The following is a 21,417-nucleotide window of genomic DNA, read 5'->3' on the forward strand; positions in this document are numbered from 1 at the left end:
TTTTTAGAGGGGAGCTTTATAATTTAGATGTGAGTTATTCCATTCCAGCTGGAACTGATGCCTGAAGACAAGCCAAGACCCTGTCTATTTCACTGGTGTGGATGTAACTCTGTGGTTCTGTAGGATGGCACAGTTGCAGTAGTACAAGACTTTTCAGATGCTGCACTGGTACTCGTGTAGAAATCTTTGTTAATAAAACAAGTTCTCGTGAGTTCAGTTTCATTTTGGCATCCTGTTTTCCACCAATAGAGGAAGTGTCAAGTTCCTTCTATTGATTTTCATACCTTACTGTCCAGTATCTTTCTTGATTGTTAATAATAGCACACTAGAGTACCAAATATGGGATTTTTAGGGAAAAGTCTGATAGCTAGCTTTTCTCCAATTTCAGTTCACTGATTGCCAGCAGCACTCACCACATATGTGAAAATTCCTGGCCGAGCTAAGTGTGTTTCACAGCCCTAGTGTGATTGGAAATGGTTTGGAACTTCTGGAAGCATGCCTCTGCAGCATACCCTGTGCCAGTCTGCTTTGAGAGCAGAGCTGTATTTGAAAGGTTTGGCCTTCTGAGAAAGGGAGTGTGCAGACCCAATTATGTAGTACAAGGATCATCCTGGAAAAAACAGCCTTTTTCAGGTGCATGAAGTCTAGAGAGGTGATCCATGTGAATTTTAGGCTTTTTCTCCCTTGTTCCCCCAAAGGAACTGAAGTTAGATCATCTGTCCATTAAGAACAGTGGCTTGTAAACTTTCATTATCTTGCACCCTCTTTCACCTGCCCAAGAAGGCAGTAATTATCTTCTATTACTTCTGACATAAATGTGAGTGAAATTCATGCCATTTATGACAGATGATCTTTCAGGTTTTGTTTTTTCCCCTCTGCAAATTCATTCCAGGTTTCTTCCCCAGGCTGAAACTGTGTAAGTTTCATTTAAACCATCATATTTACTCACCTGTTTCCTTATTAAGGCTAATAGGACCAGGCCGATAGAATCATTCTAGACCTTGAAAGAACCTTTGTCCTTGCTTAGGGACCAAACAAGCCTTATCAAATATTTTCCAAGACAGCTTGAACTGCTTAACAGTAAACACCAAAGGAGACATCTATCTTGAAACTAAGGATGCTGGAGAGGGGACCATCACAAGGCGGAAGTGTGAGACTGGATGTGTCCTTCATTCACCAAAACAGTTTTCATCCTGGCATTTGCAAAAAAAGCTGTTGTTTTCCTTGCACCTTTTTGAACTACAGAGCTACCAATGAAGCATCTGGGTGTTTGTGTGATTGGCAGAGAAATGTAGCACAGCAGCTTTTCCAAAATCTAATTCCAAGTACTAGTTATTTTTTTTGTCAAGTCACCAGAGGGTTAGATAAAGACATGTAGACTGCCACTGGCAAGTAGAAATAAAGGTTATTTTATCAGTAACTGGAGATCATGGAGAGGTACAGTTCCCAAGCCCATCCAGTTCTTTTAGTCCTTCCCCTCTCCATCTGTGTGAAGGTGTAATAATAACCTGTCAGCTCTTTGGAGCTCGGAGGAACCGAGGTTGTAGTTATACAGTCTGTGTATGTAGGAGATTAGAAAAGGAGTGGGAATAGTTCATGGCCTGTAGACACTTGTAAGTTTAAAAATCCCAAGTCTAGATTGGTATTTTTAAATCATCAAAGACGATCTGATCAAAGATAATTTCCAAGCCTAGGGCTACATGGTAGAAATGTGTAAATAACTGAAAGTGAGCTGGGCTTGAAGAAGTGTCAGGAGAAGTTATAGAAATAGCACATATGTATACATAGTGATTGCAACTTAAAATTGTTGAATTGTAAATAATAATCTTGACAATTGTAAATTATACTTGCTATCCAAAATGATGAGTTGCATTAGTTCATTTCCCTGTTTATGATGCCTTTTTTTAGTGGCAGTCAGGCCCACGACCTCAGACAGATGATGAACACTTCAGTCTAAACACTGACTCTTTCTGTCAACTCATCAGATGAGTCTGACACTTTTAGTATTGAGTAGAAACACTAAAGATAATTATTTTCTTTCCCAAAGTTAAAAGGGAAAAAAAGCAAAACAAACCACTAAGCAAATAGGAGGAATAATGCCTTTCTCCATGTTTAAAGCAGCAAAGCATCCTGTGGTTTATGACTAGACTATAAAGTCCATCATGCATGGATCAGCCTTCTATCTACATTTGTAAGACAAAATGTCCTAGAGTTAGGTTTTGAAGTGTTATGGTAAATACAAATACATATGTGACATGCTAGGTTCTTAAGTGAATCTCCATGCTAGTCAGGTTCTAACTACAGTAATATTTTTTGATACATAGTTTGAAATACTCCTTTTAGTCACATTTTAATGATAATTTGCAATCAGTTTGGGCTGCTTGTGTTATTGGTATGTTGTCAGTTATTAGTAGAACTCTTCTCATCACTCTTAGGTGTTACTCAGCTGAATGTCATTTACTTATCAAAGGCAGTAGAAGCATTGATATGCTCAAATGGGTCAGATTTTCAAGTATTAGGAAAACTATTGCTGTATGGGCTCACAGATTTAGTTGGGCCATTTAAAATTGTGTGAATTAATCAAGCATGTTTATATTAAATAGTACTTGAGAGCAAAATCAAATATTCATTGGAAATACCTCCAAATCTAGTGCGATTTTGTTTTTAACCTAGGATCCTGACCCCAAGAGCATGGACCAGAAAAATGGAGTTAAACCTACTGCTCCCCTTGACATTGTTAAGGGCGAGTTCAGCGAAGTCATCTGTGATAAGTGTATTGTCAGGATTTCACCCTGTTTAAGGAATGGGTAATAGCCTGCTTCTTCCTAAAGGAAAACTTTCTATTTCATCATATATTCAAGTTATGTTTATCTGTTTCTTTTGCATATATTGTCAGGTGCAAAAAATTTATAAATTTATATAAAATATGTATTGTATATGTTACTGTATTCGTAGGTATTTTCTAAAGTACAAATATTATTTTCAAAGGCAGAAATCAGTAACAGTTGAGTAAAATTCTGAAGGTAGATTTTATAGTATCTGAAATGTCAGAATCAAGACATCCTGCCCTTTCCAGTGACATAAACTTGTTTTAAATCTTAAATTGGTGTAAATTGGTCTAAAAGAGGAGTACTGTGCTCTTTGAGAACAGATGATAGGCAGGATAGAAATTTTTAAAAATAAATGAAAGCAGTTTTAGTGTCTTGGATAAACCAACACCTTTTAAACCCTTTCTTTCTTTTTCATTAAAATTACTTCAAAAGGGATGACTTATTCCTCAGCGCTGACACCCAAGTAACTTTAGTAAAGAAAAGAGATGCCTTCTCAAAGCAGATGAACAAGAGGGAATTGTTAGCGTACAAACCTTCAGCATAAAGCTCCTCATGAGTGCAGGTAGCCTTTAGGTTTTCTATAGGCAGCTGTTCCTGTTGGTGGCACAGTTCTCTTCCCTGCGCAGGTAATTGTATGCAGAACTGACACCTATTGCACTGCCTGTCTCCCTGGCAACAGCAGAAATAGTGAATAGTGGTAAAGGAGAGGGACTGCCCATTTACTAAAGGCAGCAAACAGTGGAGTGATGGGGAAGTGAATGGAAGGAAAGAATAGAATGAGCAAAAAAGGGGAAATGGCAGCATACAAAACAAAACAAAAGCAGAAAAATATGACCTTAGCTGCTGGAGGGGAAAAAAATATGAAAGAAACAGGAAAGCAAATGAAAGGGGGGAAAATGTAGGCAATCAGGTGAAAATAGAGGAAATTGTACCAAGAACAGAGTTCAGGGCTGCACAGGAAACAAGGAACAGCAGAAGATTGTTGTGTGGAACATAGGAGAAAAATTAAAATCATAAATAGATAAATATTGAAACAGAAAAACATAGTAGACTACAAACAATTTTGTCAAAGAATTGGTGCCAACATAGGCTGGAGAATATCCCAGAAAAGAAAGTGGGGACTAGGTGCCTAGGAATTTGCACTGGCATGGGCTGCTCAAGCTGGTAGGTTGCTGAAGCAGAACTACATTTAAGTTTGTATCATCCTCCCTCCACATCAATGCTTGCACAGGTTCAGTGGCTTCCTCCCAATCCCCATCCCTGCTTTTGCTTCATGAATTGCATCCATATGCATCACAAAAAAGGGAAAAGGTTAAAAGGCAAAGCAAGGCACTATAATGTAAGGTTATTTAAACACAAACATGAATGAAGAAGGATATATGCCATGTAATGGTGACCCTGACTCTGTATGTCCTGAAATAGTAAGAGATGAAGATTTTTGGGAAGTTTGCAAAGAAATGCAGTTGAAAAAAGCCTTTCAGCAGTTCTTGTAAGAATCAAGAGGCAGCACAACACACATCCTCTGCCCTGTGCAAAGATAACTGACTTGTAAAGCATCTTTGATCTGAAAAAACAGGAGAAGCAGAAAAAGTAGAGATGAGAATGTATGTGTTCTCATCCAAGCAGTCTACATTTCACTTGCATCCATGAGGCCCACTCTTCCCATAGAAGACATGACCCCGAAAATGAGAAACTCATTAGAGTGGTTGTCAGATGGAATTGCAGAGGGGTGATATGCAAAGAGACCACACAGACTGGAACTGTAACCAAAAAACACATTGAAAGTCTTCCCTGAAAGATGCAACATTTCATAGGTAAATAACTACGCAAAATGGCAGAATGGACTTGGCTGCACTGGCTCTGTTGAGGCCTGGGTTTCACCAGGCCTCACCATGTTTTCTATGTATTTATTGGGTTTTGTATATATAAGCTATTGCTGCTGTGCACAGCACTTTTCAGAAGAGATTAGTCCACACAGTGACTCAATTGCATCAATAACAAGTATAATGTTCCTGGTAACAGATCTGCACCCTGGATAGTCACCTGTGGTGGTAACATTGAGATTACACTGCACTTCGAAGTAAAAACAACTGGCCATGTCTGAAACAATGTGAAGTGTAAGGCTGTGAATCACAGAGCTTGTATATAAAAACCTGTATATTTATTGAATATTTCTTCAAATTAAATTACTTTCTTACATGGCTTACTTGAAGAAAACAGCTTTATACGCCTTGAAAATCTGTAACTTTCTGGTGTGTGATGTAGTTTGGCTAATTAATCCTTGCAATACCTATCACATAAGTACCCAATGCATAATATTCAGTTATTAGGGTACAGGAAAATGGCAATAAGTGGAATATTTATAACTCTTAACAAATTCTCAATCCTTTTGGAGGGGAGTGATTCCACATACCAATGTTTGTGCACAAAATATATTGGTGAAGGATATTTCTGATTGCAGACAAGAGGATATAAAAGAAAAAGTTGAGTGCAAAAATTACTATCAGTGTCTAGGCCTGCACAATGTCCAAAATGGTTTTAAATCTTTATGTAACTTGCTATTCAGTTTCTTTAATGGAAGTATCTAGGTGCATGTATAGCATGTAAAAGCATTTGATAATTCAAGCACAATTGCCTTAATCATGATACAGAAAATTGTGAAAATAATATATAAAGGGGTAACAGAGAATGAGCATGTTGTATATTTCTGAATTAATGTTTGCAAAATAGGGCTGTGAGAAATAGGAATGTTGACTTTTCACACAGAACAAAGATAGATATAATTCAGATTTAACCTTCACTGATGTCAAATCATTCCACAGATGATCTCCAAGTGGAGGAGGAGAAATGGTAGAAACAGAAATTTTACTGTTTTTCCAAAAAGAGCCAAAAGTAGTATAACTTCTTTGCCAATAAATGGTATGCATTATGTTATCTTTTTATGTACCTTACTAGCATTGCCATACGGAAAGAAGAAGCTAATGAGATAGGAAAAATTTCATTCTTACTAAGGAATCTTGAAACTGTATTTATACAAAAATTAATGAGAAAATAGGGTCATAAAGAATTTCTTCCTAATTTTCAACTTGAAGCATGGGGTTCAAGAGAGCTCAGAAATTTCCTTATTTGAAACCTGTGCTGCACAGCTGATAAAACATGTCAATATGCTGATGTTACTTTACTATGTTAATGATAATATTGTCCTCGTGCTGTGCACAAACATGAAAATTGTCTGAATTAATAAAAAAAATTATGGGGTGTTTATTACAACACTCATTTAAAAAAAGATGGATTTTGTTACTGCATATAAAGACTTTTTAAATGTATTAGCTGAGTATTACAGTTTTATTTAGCAAGTCTGCTTAGTACAATTGTTTAAACGTTCTTTTCAGAAAAAATTAAAGGAGTGAAGGTCTTTTTCTTTCACTGAAATTTAGCGGTCCTGTTAAGCATGTACTGGCTTATTTTCTAGGCTCACTTTTTTTCCAGCTGTGAGTGGGAAACTTCAGGAAATCATTCCTAAAAAGCACCTTGAGGTGACTAAATTGCCACTTCTTTATATCAAGATGGACAAATTGAAAATCTGCCAACCACAGTCACCAGTGCAAGTCCTGCTGGACTCCCACCCAAACAGATGACACGTTTTGCCTCCTCTGTGATGCAGATATGGGGGATTGATAGTTTCAAAGGTAGGAAGTTCTAGACCAACCTTGTAGATGCTGAAAGCAAGTGGCATTCCTCCCTCTTTCCTTTGTCCCCCCATCAGGATAAGAAATACTGTCATAGGAAGCACTGAAATAATTTTAGAGGCTTTTCTTTAAATTGCAATGGCACAAGTGTCCCCAGTCAGCAGCAAATAGGAAACAACTGTGCAGTACCTGGCCTGCTTTGAGAGGGTCTCTTAGAAGTCTGCAAGAACACGGCCATGTCCCTTTTTATCAAGAGGAGTGGTACTAGCAGAGCTTTTCATGTCTTGTGTTGCATTCTGGTAACACTGCCCTTTCAGAAGGTTTTGTTTGCACACAATGAAAATGAAACAACAGTGCTAGCAAATGGCAAACCCTAACTTAAAAATAGTACTGAGGCAACTCTCATTAGTGGCCTTTTTGTCCTCATTGCATAATACAGAACAGTCTGGGAGGGGGTTATGTACTGCTAACCAAATAATTTATTTTCTGATATTACAGTAGGTGTGTTGCTCATGTTCTGTTAATGGCATTGCCGTTTTACAGATGGGTACACTCAGGACCAGAAAGGTTAAAATCTGAGCGTTAGCAGCAGCTAGGGTTGAAGGGGTGGTTTAAGTGTCAATACTTGGCAGTCACAGCTGAGAGGAAGGGCAGGGGGTTACTAGTCTGGTACTCAAGATGCCTAGCTGGCATTCCTTCACATGGCACAAACTCTCTGTATGATTTCAGATAAAGGTTCTGCATCTCAGATCCTCATATGGAAAATTGGAACAATAGTATTTATTTTAATTCAAATTCTGTAGTTAAAAGCTGTAAGATTAGGAATGGCTGGGTCCATTAAAGAGTTGAGTAGCTATGAATTCTATGACACTAAACTCTTGTTAGAAGCTAGATTCATTTTCATCATTCTTGTAGAACATAATCATCTTCAAGTAGAAGTCAGTAAATATTTTTGTAGAAACAACCCTTCCTACTTTTTATAAAGCTTTATAAAAGTATTTACATTTAGGATATATGCCAAGTACTTGATGTTTATAAAAAAAATCAATGTATTTTTGCTAGTGTGGATTAGTACTTTAATGATTGGATCTTTAACAGAAATGATGGTCAAAATAAGCTGTGTATCCTGTAATGTATTATAACTGTTTTATGATGTTGTTAACAGCCCTATGACTGAAAATCTTCCAATTTGAGAACTCCAACTTAAAACTTCCGTATCTTTTAAATACAGAAATCTTATCAGGTGCTAACTGATCAATCTTTGCCCACCGCTTACGACTGACATTGCTTTTGTGGCCTTTTACTGCCAAGCTTTTGTTTGCATTTTGGGGCATTACAATCATACTCCCTTCCTAAGATTCTGATTTGTATTCACTGAGTCTCTACAGCGCCTTAAGATATTTTGCCTATTCAGAGGCAGTTTGAGCTTAGATGTGCTTTGCTGTGAAGTGGCACAACTACATCATGACTTTGTTCTCTGCTTCAGGGCTTGAACCTCCAGTACAGCTCCAGTGCAGCTCCAGTGCAGACAGAAAGGAGAGTTACAGCCCAAAATGTGCCAGCAAGATTCAACAGGGCTCATGTGTCAATCAAAATTAGGTTCAATTCACAGTCAACAGTTTCTGTGTTGTTCATTTCCTTTGTTTCTTGGTGGACAGGATTGTTTCAGGACTCTTAAGTCTTTCTATTTTTATTTTGCCAATTAAAAAGTCTGTCTGTGATATGTGCAGATTCCCATTTAAAGTTAGTGAGAAAAATTCCTTAGAATTAGCAGAGGAACCCAAAATTGCAAAATCTCCAGGATTCCGAGAGCTTTGTTACATACAGTATTTGTTACCAAATACTACCTGCCTTTGTTAAACAATTCAAATGGCTTCTTCAGTTAACTTTTTCTAAATGCTTCTAAAATGCTTCTGTGTTTCTAATAACTGGGTCACTTTGGCACAAAAGAAACAGCAGCTTCAGTATTCAATGAAAATTTAAAAGCTGACTGTTGGCTAGATTTCATGTTTCCTATTTGGGCCTTGAATTTTTACATTTTCTCCAAGTTCCTCTATTTGAGACTTGGTACTAACAGAAAGGAAAGCTGGCGAGTCCTTTTCTGGTTTGCATCATTGTGGCTTAACTTTTCCTTGGTTCCACAAAATACATAAGTGAATGTGGTTGAGTAGGATTAATATAGTATGGGCATTTTTATTCTGGGAATTAAAATTCATCCTTCAATAGTTCTCATCATCAGTGAGTGTCCTCTTTTTCTGCTTCCTCCAGTGGTCTTTCTAATAGAACAATTACTTGTAAGGCAAGTGATTAGAAAAAAAAAAGCAGGTTGCAGGTGGCAAATTTTTTCAAGGTTAATAGCCCATTTGTAATGGAATATAGTGACCTTAAGGAAATATAAGGATTTGTAAATAAAAAAAATACAGGGAATTTGCACTTCATTGCTCAGCTCTATTGACCCTGAAATGCAACCACCGCATAGGAACTAGCAGAAAGCTGGTGATAATAAATAATACCCCATGCTGGTGACAACACCATAAATGTTCATCATAATAAACAAATACTGAGAATGGAGAAACATACAATTTAAATATGGTCTGGGACAACACAGTACAAATTACAGCAGTGTGATATTAAAAAAAAATATTTGGGTTTTGACATAAGTACCAAATATTCTATCTGCTTAGGTTTGCTTTTTGTGTTAACATAAGAGTTAAAAGGTCTGTCAAATGGAGTCTCCTCTTTCTGTGAGATTGTCTGTGGAAGTCAAGAGTTACAAGTTAAGCAGTTCAAGATTTTCATTTTTAAAAACTGGCCTAAAAGCAGAATAACTTCCTGATGAAGGGGTTTGGTTTTGCATAATTTTTTTGAAGGTTTGTCACCACACAGATGCTCAGCAAATAAATGTGTTGTTTCGTGGTATTTTATGTCTAAAATCTAAACATAGATTTATATAATATATGTCAATCCTCATTTCTGTGTTTTCTTTTCATTCTGCAGTTTATTGTGGAGTGTCATGGGAATACACTTCTTCCCCAGTTTTTGGGCATGTACCGGCTTACTGTTGATGGAGTTGAAGTATATATGGTTGTTACAAGAAATGTGTTCAGCCATCGTTTATCTGTTTATAGAAAATATGATTTAAAGGTGAGAAATAACTGCTGATTAAATAACTGACAAAGTAGCTGAAAATCTTTACTATAAATGTTAGATTATGCTGATGCTTGAATATTGCTCAGAATTTTAATTAATTTAAAATTGTGTTATGCAAGAGCCAGCATAACTGATTTAATTCTACACCTAGGTTTATCAAAACTAAAGGATGGTTTCATAGACATTATACAAATTTATTTGTTTTGTGCATTTTTAAGGACAGCAGTTTAGCCCAATAGGTTTGCTAAATGTTGCTAGTGGTTAAAGGTAAAACCTTCACACTAGTACAATGATAATTCTGCTTCTTATAGGTTTTTATCAACATTATGGAAAGCCACAGTTGATTCTACAGAGGGCTTTTATAAAACAACTAAATAGCATCATTTAAGCCAATAAATGCTACTAACAAAGTACATCACTATTGCAAAAGCTTAATAATTTATGTTATTTTTTAAAAATAATTCAAGTGAAAAGGAGAAGAGTCTTTAAAAAACCAAAACATCTGCTTTTATCATAAGATCTGTTTTAGTTTTGTTTCAGAAGCTTTATCTGCTCATTGTAATTTTGACAGTAGTTAATATACAGTGCTTACAACAAATACCCAAAATGTAGTCTTAGTCTTTCTACCTAAGGGATTGTATTTTAATTTCCTTGGTAAAATATCCCCTTAGAAACCTACTTCTTTCTAATACATTTCATTTCTATGTGCTGAACCACTAAGTGCATCTGCAAGCTTGGTTTAAGATGTTCATTTATCATTCTATATTAAGAGATTTATAATGATATGTAGTGCACCATCCTTTTCTACTGTCAAGTCTCCTTAGCAATTGCTTGGATAGTTGACTGAACTTGATTTATAAGAACTGATTTCCAGATTGTCAACAATTTACTTTCTGATATTTAGTATTATTGGCAGCAGTTGTTATCAGAGAAAGTTGTTTCTTTTAATTTGAGAGAACTGTGATTTAGATCATCACAACGCCCAGATGCATTAAAAAGGGCATGAAAGCACAACAGAAAGAAACAGTAATTATATACAGTATGTTCTTAACATTGGTGTCAACAGCTCTTGCTGTTATTTACCTCTGTGAATGCTTCTGTACTCTATTCAGTTTGTCCAGCTGGACAGCATTGCTTTAACTTCTCATGCAATTCTAATTTAACATCAATATCATATTCCTCAAGACAAACTCCTTCACTGAACAGATTTATAATGACACTGCATATATTATAAATTACTTTTTCTTGATATTCTTTGCTATGGCATCTGCAGTTGTAGATTCAGAGTCCTTTTTTGTACAGGAATATTTTTGACACCAGCTTAGAACTCGCTTTGTAGCGCAAGTCTCTACCTCTGTAGATATGAGAAAAAAAGACCACAGATCAGCATAGGATTTCAAAGGTATTTTCTTGGCCATGGATGCATTTTGTTATGATGATTTCAATGTCATTTTGTTGCCAAGTGTCAAATTTTACATCCTCCTTAATTTTTACTATTGTGACTCTTTTTTTCCTTTTCCTTCAGTTTGGTTTTCAGTTGATCTTTTTTCTGGCCTAATAGTCTGTTGGAGCACAGAAGACAATATAAAAAGTGTCTCCTGAGTAAACTAAAACGTTAGGCTTTTACCAGGCTTTATTATCAGTGGAGAATAATTCAATGAACTCCCTGCTTGCTGGGCCATACATAATAACCAAGGGATACTGTCCCATACATCTTTTCTCTTCATCCCTTCTGAGTTTTCTAAGTTTCTTTCTGTAAACAGAGTAAAACATGCTATAAAAGGATGTGGTTGGGTATCCTCACATTCTTTAAACTAGTAGGACTCCACTCCAGCACTTCTTTACACAATGCACGCCTAAAAAACAGTAGAGCTAATTTAGCAATCTTTCAGTGTCCAGTTACCATATTTGTAGTTACTATTTCTTGCAGTGCTATTATGTGATAAACAAATGCTGGGTATTTAAAGATGTGGTCCTGCTCCAAGAAATTTGTAAGGAAACATATACAGTCCTTTTTTTGTCAGCTCCAGGTTATTCAGAAAGCACCATATTGCCTACTAATTTTAATCTATAAAATAAATATTAAAAAAATCCAAAATGTCTTTGGCAAGCACTGTAAGTCTTGTGAATCCACAGTTGGTCTCTTCTTTTTACTACACGTTGCTGTGAGATGCATTGTTCTTGTTTGTACTTTATGATCTTTTAAATACTTTTTGTGTTTATATTGTGTGACATCCTTTTCAAATGTGTATTACAAATGTCCGAACAGTTATACAGAATAGGCTGTTCCATATCCATGCACCTAAATTGGCACAAAAAGATGAGAAGTCTGCCAAGCAAACTGAACTTCCAGCATGATACATTCAAAATGAGGATGAGAGATGAGGAAAAGCTCCAGGAATTAGGAGGACAATAGATGTAGAGCATTTGAGGATTTAATCCATCTTTCTTCTCTCATGATGCATCTTCTTCACATGATTGCAGCAGTTCAGCAGTCCTGGTCGTTCTACCTACTGCATCACCTTTCTTTAAAACATTTCTCAAGTTCAAAAGGATACAGTTCATCCACTTTTTGACCTGTTATCATAACATTTTCAAATTAGTTTCTGACATATGCACATTTTTAGATCCATTTTTTCTGTTTCAGGGCTCTACTGTGGCTCGAGAAGCCAGTGACAAAGAAAAGGTATGGTGCATTTCTGTTTCTTTTTCAATTAATTAACCTGATAGCTAGACTCAGAACAAACATAACCAGTGCTGTTCTGTCCCTTTCCTTTTTTTCTGCCATATTCTTCCCTCTTGAGTTCTACCTTAGCCCTCCTTTATCTTTCCTCTATTTCCTGCAGACCTTTGAATATTGGTTTGCAAAGGTGTTGAAATTTCAGAGGTAAGTGAGCCAATCCTCTACCTCCTCCTTTTCCTTTTCTCTTCTCTTAGTTTCTTCAGGGCCTGCCCTGTGCTAGGAAAACATCAGAACTTTGTTCCCTTCTCTCCTGCTTCATCTTCTTTCTCTTCCTCTGTTAATATTGAGATTTATGAATACTCTATGTCAGTTAATGGAATTATGTGATGGGACACCACTTCTAAACTGAATGCGAGGATGAACCACACCTTGTATTATGAGAACCTTTGGGTATGTAAAGTTCATACAAATGAGCAAATGACTGACAGATTCGGATGTACATGTAGCTATAATGAGAGACAGTCTCCCCCAAATTCTGGGCTGAAAAGTTCTTTGCTCTAACTTTGCTCTAAAAGGAAATAGGTTGCTTTGTTTTTCTTCACCTCCAACTTCAGTTTATTTGGGAAATTTAATGTTCTCAAAATCAGGTTTTCTTTGTGGTTTTAGCAAAATAGCCAGATGGCATTTTAGGAGAGGTTTCTCTGGAGATTCTGCAGATAATTGGAAGTGGAACATAGTCTCCATCATCTAAGACTTCTTAGAGCTCAAATTTGGGTAAGGTCTAACAATCCATGGCCCTTGTTTTCTTAATTTGTCCAAGCACATTCCTCCTGAATTAGCATGAGATCATTCAACAGCTTTTAAGAGACTTCATTTTATGTTGTCCCCAAATTGCATTCAGATAATTTGGTTTTTTCCTAAGCAGTATTTGTACCATACCTGCCTCTCTGAGTCTTCTACAGATCACACAACTGCACTAAGAAGTAAGGGACATGCAGTAGCTGTCAGTTCTTGCTGCACGAAAAACTCTGTGCCAAGTTTTTCCACCTTTCCTAAGGCATGATGGAACACTTAAAATTCTTCTTCCAGCAGTAGGCAATACCACACCCCACATGCCATCTGCAGCTACAATTGTCAGCATTAGCTCTCTTTTGCTGTACCAGGCCCTCAAGATCATGTCTTGAATGGTCTCCATTCTTTCCTTGTCATCTGTTTTTGTTCTTGTTTAGTGGTGCAACTGTAGTGTTTTTAAAGGGGAGGGATTAACCCTTCAGTGTCTTGCAAACAATACCTAATGTCATTGAAAACCTCTGCTGTACTATTAAAATAATCTGACAGAAACGAGGAGGATATTATTTGGATGGGACTGCTTCAGCTTGCAGCATTAATGCTTGGAATAGTAACATAAAATTTAATGATATTATGTATAGTCAGCTATACAGGAGCTGATACTATACAGATGTTTACTGAAGTAGTTTTGAGCAGTCTTAGGAATATGCCTCATAATAAATAGATTATTAATAGTGCACATATACTGTAGTTAATACATTGCGTGAGAACCTCAAAGAAACAGTGCCTTAATTTTGCTCCTGTGTAAGTTCATGGCAAAATTACTGTTGAATTAGCTTATAGCTAAGTTGAAATGAAATTACGTAGTTTTATATAACTGCATACAACAATTATTCTCTAAATTTTATGTGAAACCATAACTTATCAACTTCACATTTAGAACCTTCCCTTTGATTTTCAGTACTTCTCTGAAAAATATACATAAAAACCTCACCCCCCTAATTCTTATTTTGCTATTTTAATAGTTTGATTTCTTGGGGATGGAACTGCACAATGCTTATTGATGTTGAAGCAGACAGTCTGAGGCTTTCAGAACAGCTTTCTGTCCCTCATCATTCCCCTCAAAACCCCAGTGCAATGCAGCAGGGAAGTGACAAGCCTGCATTCAGAACAAAGATTTCTAAGAGAGGGAATTATTGGGTAGGCTTCTATGTTCATAGAGGGAACAACATTTTACACATTGAGACTCTTAGGGATTCAAGCAAGGGAAAATTAGTATTTTCCTTATTACGTGGGTTTTGTTTAAGTTTTGGAGTCTGCTGTTTGATTTGAAAGGGCCAGAATACATTTTGCCTGTGGATTGCAGATGTTCAGAACATTTGTCATCACTATGATCTGACTCTCCTGCAATAGGCATGACAACAGATTTACTCAAACTACTCAAATGTTTCTAACACACAGTTTTTAGGCTTAAATAAAAAGGGTGTTGTATATTTATATGAACAGACAACAAAAGTTTGGTTCTGAAACTGAGCAGTGCTAAAGAGCTGCTGTCATGAGATGTATCTCTGCACATGTGCCACTGATTTCAGGACCTTGAGAACTCTCGACCTGAATATGTAAATGGTCCATTATTCCTGAGTGGCAAGTGGAGCCCTGTAGCATGTTTTTTTACTTCCATTTTCTCTTAAGTAGATGTCAGTATTTCAAACCTTTTGATGTTATCTATGAGAATCTCAAATCAATCTTAAGATTTGAAAACAACTGGAAAAATCTGACTTGAAAAGGGGGTGGGCGGGGGTGGGGGGGGGAAGGCATTTTAGCAAATTCTCTGAAGAGATTTTGGCATCTCCTCTCATAGAAGAAATTGCCCTGAGCGATTAAACAAAACCAGACAATCTGAAAACCTTGGCTAGTGTAGTAAATTATTAGCTAATTTTTAGCCAGATGCAAGCTAAATCATCAATTTATTATCTTGAAATTACATTAATATTAATAGAATTTCAATTAATGATGGTAAAGGTATGGTTATTCACATCAGAGAGTAATAAAAGAAAGGAAGCTTTTGGTGCTAAATGTATGGCTAAAATGTCTGGCAATGGCTAGTTTTTAAATGGGCTTTTAAGTAATTAATATTGAGTTTCAAATGACAACATTCAAGTAATCAAATGGTTTTCAGAATATCAAGAATAATATGTTTACTTCTCTTAAAACTGCAGAAGTCAGAAAACAGAAGACCTAGTCTTTCAGTCACATTCTAATGCAGACTGTAAATCTTAGATAAATTATTTTGTAAAGGCAAATTTGGTGAAATTTATGTTCTCAAGTCTTCTTCCTATCAAACTAAAAGTTTTATTTAATTAATAAACAAGAGACAAATATGCAAAAATATTTAATGGATAAGAAAATGGAGAAAAAAATATGATTCTACTTTCGTTTGGTAGTGTAAAATAGGTGTTAGTATTCAAACATTTTTTAAGATCAGTTTTTAGGATGAAAAGTCTGATTGAGAATGGTCCTTTTCCATGCTGTTTGCAGTTTACCTCCTGTTTGACTGTCTTCAGCTGTTTAATATCCTAACATATTGATGAGTAGCTCTGAAAACTGTCATTTCAATATTTCGTGATAATCAGTGCAGAAACAAGCACCATTCCTTCAAATTTCACCTTAACACACAATTCCTTTTATTTGTGTTACAAATGATACTTTCAATAATGAAGTCATTACTTGCTTGGCAGCATGTATCATAACATGCACTTACAGATGCCTTGGATTTTGAAAGAACAGTATGTTTCAACAGTTGTCAAATTCTAACAGCTGCTACTTTTTATTTTTCAGGCTTTACTACTTTTTTAAAATTTTTATTATAGTGGGCATTTTCTATTCATTCTTTGGACAATTTTGCCCTCTTAAGTGAAACGAGGATAATGCAGAACTCCCCTGGTGGTCTGGCTGCTCACAATTATGCTGTACTTGCAGCAGAATATCAAATTAGCAGTAACAGCTGAGTCTACTTGTACTGATAGAATCTAAGCTGTTGCTTGTGAGTGAGCAGCTTAGAAAGAAATTTGAAGAAGAAAAATAAAACCTAACTGAACTGATACCCACCACATTTCATCTTACTCAAGCAATTTCAGAGATTATTACATGTTTTTAAACTATCTAAAACTGGTTGCATTGCCACCTCTTTAGCATGCATTGTTTCATAAATCACCATAAATGCAGAAAAACTGTAGTAAATACAATTGAACAAAGGATTTTCTATTTGAGTTTCTTTTTGGAATAAGATTGCCATAGTGGACAGCTATGTTACATCTTAATTAAATTGTGTGCAGAATACTTAGCTGTGATAATTAGATTGGAAGTTGTCACTAGACATTAGCTTTGTGTTTTACTTTATATATTACAACATATAGTGATTAACTGATTTCTGAGGGGAAAATATAACCCAAGGAAGAAGGGCTTTAGTAGCAGAGCATAGCAACAGGATCACTCAGTCTTGACTCAGTTTTTTTTTACTTTTGGTGTTACTACATAATACTTAATTCAAGGTAGATCATTCCAAAATCTGAGCTATATTTTCCTGCTGGTTTAGAATTGCTAATTTCAGAACAGCATTTTTTTACTTATCTTATTAGTGTTTTCAGTCAGCTTCATGTGCTGATCTCACACAACAGACTTGTGAAATGTCTTAGATTTATCTGTGAAATAAATCTCGAGGTTGCAATGTACAGAGATTATAACTTTCAAAACATCACACTGCAAAGACAGGAATAGACATTCAGGGTCTTGGTTTCAGCATTTAGCCTTCTCATGACACCCAGCCCCATTACAGTTTTTCAAAACAAATCACTAGTTTGCATCTGATTGGTTTTGGGGGGTGAGGGGTGTTTTGTTTCATTTTTGTTTAGAAGTCTGTTTTCCATGTGTTAAAAGATTTTTTAAAATAACTGGAATTCTGTGTTGCATTTTATATGTTGCAAGTTCATTTTGCAGCAGGAAGACATTAATGCTAGGGGTAATTCTGGATGCATTTGCTTGAGCATTGAAAAAGACAGTTTCTATTTTGGTGCAGGCTTGAATACCTAGCTAATTCTACAGCATCCTGACAATTTTTTTTCTCCTACAAAAATACTTGTTGTACTGGTTAAAGTCATTCCAGTGTTTCCCCTCAAGCCCTATTTTGGGGTTACAGCTCTATTTCCATTGCCTTTTATACTGTGATGTCAAGTGGAGCTGCAGACCCTTGTTTGTATAGAAACCACTGTCTAGGGCAAGGCAATTTATACAACAAATTGAACCCAGCTCATAGAACTACTGGAGGCAAGAAGCTGCATAATTCAGCCTTCCAAAGGAAGTTATTCTTCCATCTTGTGTATCTAATGATTCCAGACTTTTGATTCAATTCAAAATCACCTGTTCCAAATTATTGCAAACTATATTTAGCATTATAACCTTATTTTTTTCCAAATACTGCCTTCCATATATGCTGATGAGCCCAGTACTTTAAAAAATTAAAGTGTATGTGGGCCATTTGCTGTTAAAGAAGTCCAGAGTGTGGACCTTCACTTTTGGCAGATGTTTTACATAGTTTTCAAAAGTTATAAATTGTAAGCCAAATTTTTCCATGGTTAGCTGTGCAAATAATGTGAGTTGTGACTAGTTCCAAAGAAAAAATAAGGCTGTTGTGCAATGTTTCTCCTAAAACCTAAACTTTGCCTTTGTTAGATGAGAAATTGCTTCTGGGTTGTTAGGACAATTAGTCTTTTTCCTTTTTCAATCAAACACTTACTTGGAAACCTACCTGACCTTCAGCTATTTTAGCAAGCTGCTTCCAAAATGTGTCAGCATTAATGTTAGCTAAGACCATTATTTTTGATGTCACGATGCACACAAAATCCTTTTAGGGAAACAAAATTGATAATAATAATTTCAACTCATTAGGATAGGATGCTGAACTGAGACGTGCTAAGAAATATGCAAAAACTATTTCCATGTTCATCTAGAAGTAAAGCTTCAGCTGGTTCCTACATTCCAAGATTTTTTTAACTCAAAACAGTATCAGCTCTTAACCGATACTTTTATTTTGAATAAGGCTTTACACATTCTGTCATCTTAGTTACTAAGAAATCTTTATTGATTTTCAGCCTCTCAAAGGCAGTGAAATCTTCCTGCCATTAAAATTCTCTGTGACCATGGTAAAATTTGGAATGCAAACCTGAAGTGTGCCAATAACATGCTTTTTTTAATAAATAAATATTTAATATTTATAAAATCTGTTATGCCTTTCTTGTATCTTTAAGTAGGGGATTAAAAACAGTGGAGGTGGTTCAGAAAGAAAAGCTATTATTAATTTAGTGGAAGTAGTTAGATGCTCATCTCCTGTGCAGCTCTTAAAATATTTAGTTCTTTAATGACAGTAATATGTTCATTATAATGAATTACATTCTAGGAGAATCTTTTTCCAACAAGGATTTTGCTTCATTGGAAATATTTGAGACATCATAAAAAATTAACCGTATCAATTATTTCATTAAAGCAAAGTCTCAAATTTTTTTCATTCAGATAATGTTTTAAACTTCCACAATGTGATTCTATTTGTGTTTATTTCAGTGTGTAAGAAAATGAACATAGTAGGATTTTTAATAATAAAAATAATAATAGTAGGATTTTTAATTAATAAATGTATTATTAATTTTGCATAACTACAAGAGCGCCTCCTAGTTGAGTATTTCTTAGGTTTCGATTCTTAAATTCACAAATCAATTTTAATACAAATTTCAGTTCAAGTACTACTAGAATCACTACTACTGCTGGCTGTCATTGGTAATATATGGGACTACAACAGTATCCTAGGACTATTCAGCTTTAAAGGAATAGGGAGAATAATATTGCCTAGCACACCAAAAAAAAAAAAAAAAAAAGTTTTGTCTAATAACACCTGGAAAGAGGGAAGAGAACAGGCTGGGAGGCATCATGCAAATAATGTGGTGAGGGCAACCACACACTGGCACAGAGCTTTTTAGCTTCAGTTTCTTAGATGAGACCCATTGTTTTTACTTCATCTTTTTTCTTCACATGCTTCAGAACTGGCTTTTAGCTTATGTGGTTCTACACTTGCCAAGTCTTTACAACTCTGGATATTTGGGTGAATAAAAATTACCTCAGACAAATATCTTCAGAGGTATTACCATGGACTGGGGGAACCTGCATACAAAGGCAGTGGAGAGTCTGGCTTTTTGGGAGTGCTGACTCACTGCCCTGACCGTCCTTGGGAGTACCCCTTGGGTCTTGTGATGGCAGGCAAGAACTGCAGCACTGTCAGCTTTGCGAGCTCACTTTTATTAAAAATAGATCAGAGACAAGGTTAAAGTGAAGTATGGCACCTGCACAACTGGCTTACCATCCCTAGCATCTTCCAAAAAAGACACTGCTTGTAATTTAAGTTTATTTTTACTACTGTAGGGCTGTTCTCAGTGGCGAGGCAGCTTCCCCTCACACCCCCCGCCGGTGACTGGTGCTGTGCTCTGCGGGAAGCCTGAGGCAGAGCCTAGAGGCAAAAAAACGTCTCAGCACCTTAACCACAGGCACATCCTTCCTCTGTGCTCACCCCCCAGCTTTAAACGACACTAGTAGGGTTCTTTTCCTGTGTTAATGGGTTTGTTTCACTTTAACCTCTGCCTAATTTAATCAATAACTTGGATATACTCGGTGGAAAAATAAGCTGGGGGGCGGGGGGGGATGTTTAGTGATTTTGGGCTAAAAATGAAGGAAGCTTGGTTTCCTGCATTCTTTTTGTTATTGCTTCATCTTAAATTATTTCATCCAAATCTCCTCTCCATTCTCAAGCATCCCACGCACTGGATTCCATCCTCCGGTGTTGGCAACATCCCGGGATCCACAGTCCTGCCTCTGCAGAATTATCCCTGTCCGTGGGACAGTATGCTAGTTTGAGTATGATAATCTCTACGGCTGTTAGCCTGGAATGCATATCTGATGTTACCCCTGCTTGTTTGTGTCCTAAACCTCTTACTGAGTAGGCCAGAAAGAAAATCAATGCGTGATGTGCAGTCATATTGTGGTAAACAATTCATTGTGAGCTTCTAAAAGTGTCCAGCATTGTTTTTGAGTAAAGCAGGAGAGAACTGCTGAACTACTCCTCCATGGAGGTGGAGTCTGGGATGAATGAATGGTTATAGCTCCATCTCAGCTGCTTGGGTGTTTGTTTTCCTTTTGTCTCAAATATAAATAGAGGATCTCTATTAGAGGGTATTTTAATGTATCAGAATGTTCTAGATGGAAGACAATAATAATTCAGAGCAGCCAGACTAGGACCTTATTTTTTTCCAAACTTCTTAGGTATTAGGATGCCATTGATTTAATAAATGATTCATAACTATTACAATGTTACTAATTTCTTAAGTGGTTTTGAACAGTTATTGGAAAAAAAGGATCACTTTTCAAAACAAGAGTAGCATTGTGGGATCTCAAGCAATTCACAAATTCCAGGTCCAAAGAATGAATTCAGACAGGGAACTGAGTATTTTGGCCACCTCAGTGCACACAGCCCAACAGCAAAAAGAACGTTTGGCCACTGTGAAGATCTATAAGGGCCTTTCAGAGTCTGCTGTGGTGCTCGCATTTTAATACTGTACTTTCCAATATATATTGGAGCAGAGGAAAGAACCTCTCAGATTCTTTTCCTTACTATGTCATAAGAAGAAAATAAACTTTATGAAAAATACCATCTCTAGTAAGATTATAAGCAATGTCTGACTAGTTGAACTTCTGGAGGACATTTCTGTAAACTGATGTTAGCTGCCTTTAATTCCTAGCAGAAGGACTTTCAGATTAAGGGGAAATTACTTATTCGGGATACTTACTAGTTCATGGCCACTGACAGTTCATAGGAATTGCAGCACTGGTTGTTCCTTAACGTTTTCTTTGTAAAGAAAACCTGTTCTTCCATACTATTGATTGAAGCTGGGGTGGGGAGAAAGGCTGTTCATTGCTCTTAATGGGCCAATTTTTTAAAAGCTCTGATTGCAGGAGTTACTATTGCCACTAGTTTGCTCGACCAAATGCCCTGAAGGAGCTGCTCTTTTGTTTGTTGGTTCACTGTGGTTTTTTGAGTAAACTTCCAGTCACTACCCTTTAAAAACTGAGCCCATCGGAGCTGTGTTAGTACTGAATCCAGTGGTTACTCTGACTTTCCTTAGTGCTGTTGCAAATCACTTCATGGGGGAATTGAAGATGATCAAGTTGCTCCAACATC

The 21,417-nt window shown here is 36.4% G+C and overlaps 1 protein-coding gene across 1 annotated transcript in view; it reads left to right on the forward strand.

Moving 5' to 3' along the window:
• PIP4K2A (phosphatidylinositol-5-phosphate 4-kinase type 2 alpha) overlaps positions 1 to 21,417 on the forward strand; it is a 113,489-nt gene that overhangs the window by 82,505 nt on the left and 9,567 nt on the right. The window contains exons 5-6 of the mRNA XM_032101360.1: positions 9,518 to 9,664; positions 12,318 to 12,356. Coding sequence (XP_031957251.1) covers positions 9,518 to 9,664; positions 12,318 to 12,356 — 186 coding nt within the window. The remainder of the gene's footprint in view (positions 1 to 9,517; positions 9,665 to 12,317; positions 12,357 to 21,417) is intronic.

This window comes from Corvus moneduloides, chromosome 1, assembly GCF_009650955.1.
Source record: "Corvus moneduloides isolate bCorMon1 chromosome 1, bCorMon1.pri, whole genome shotgun sequence".
NCBI classification, from domain to species: domain Eukaryota; kingdom Metazoa; phylum Chordata; class Aves; order Passeriformes; family Corvidae; genus Corvus; species Corvus moneduloides.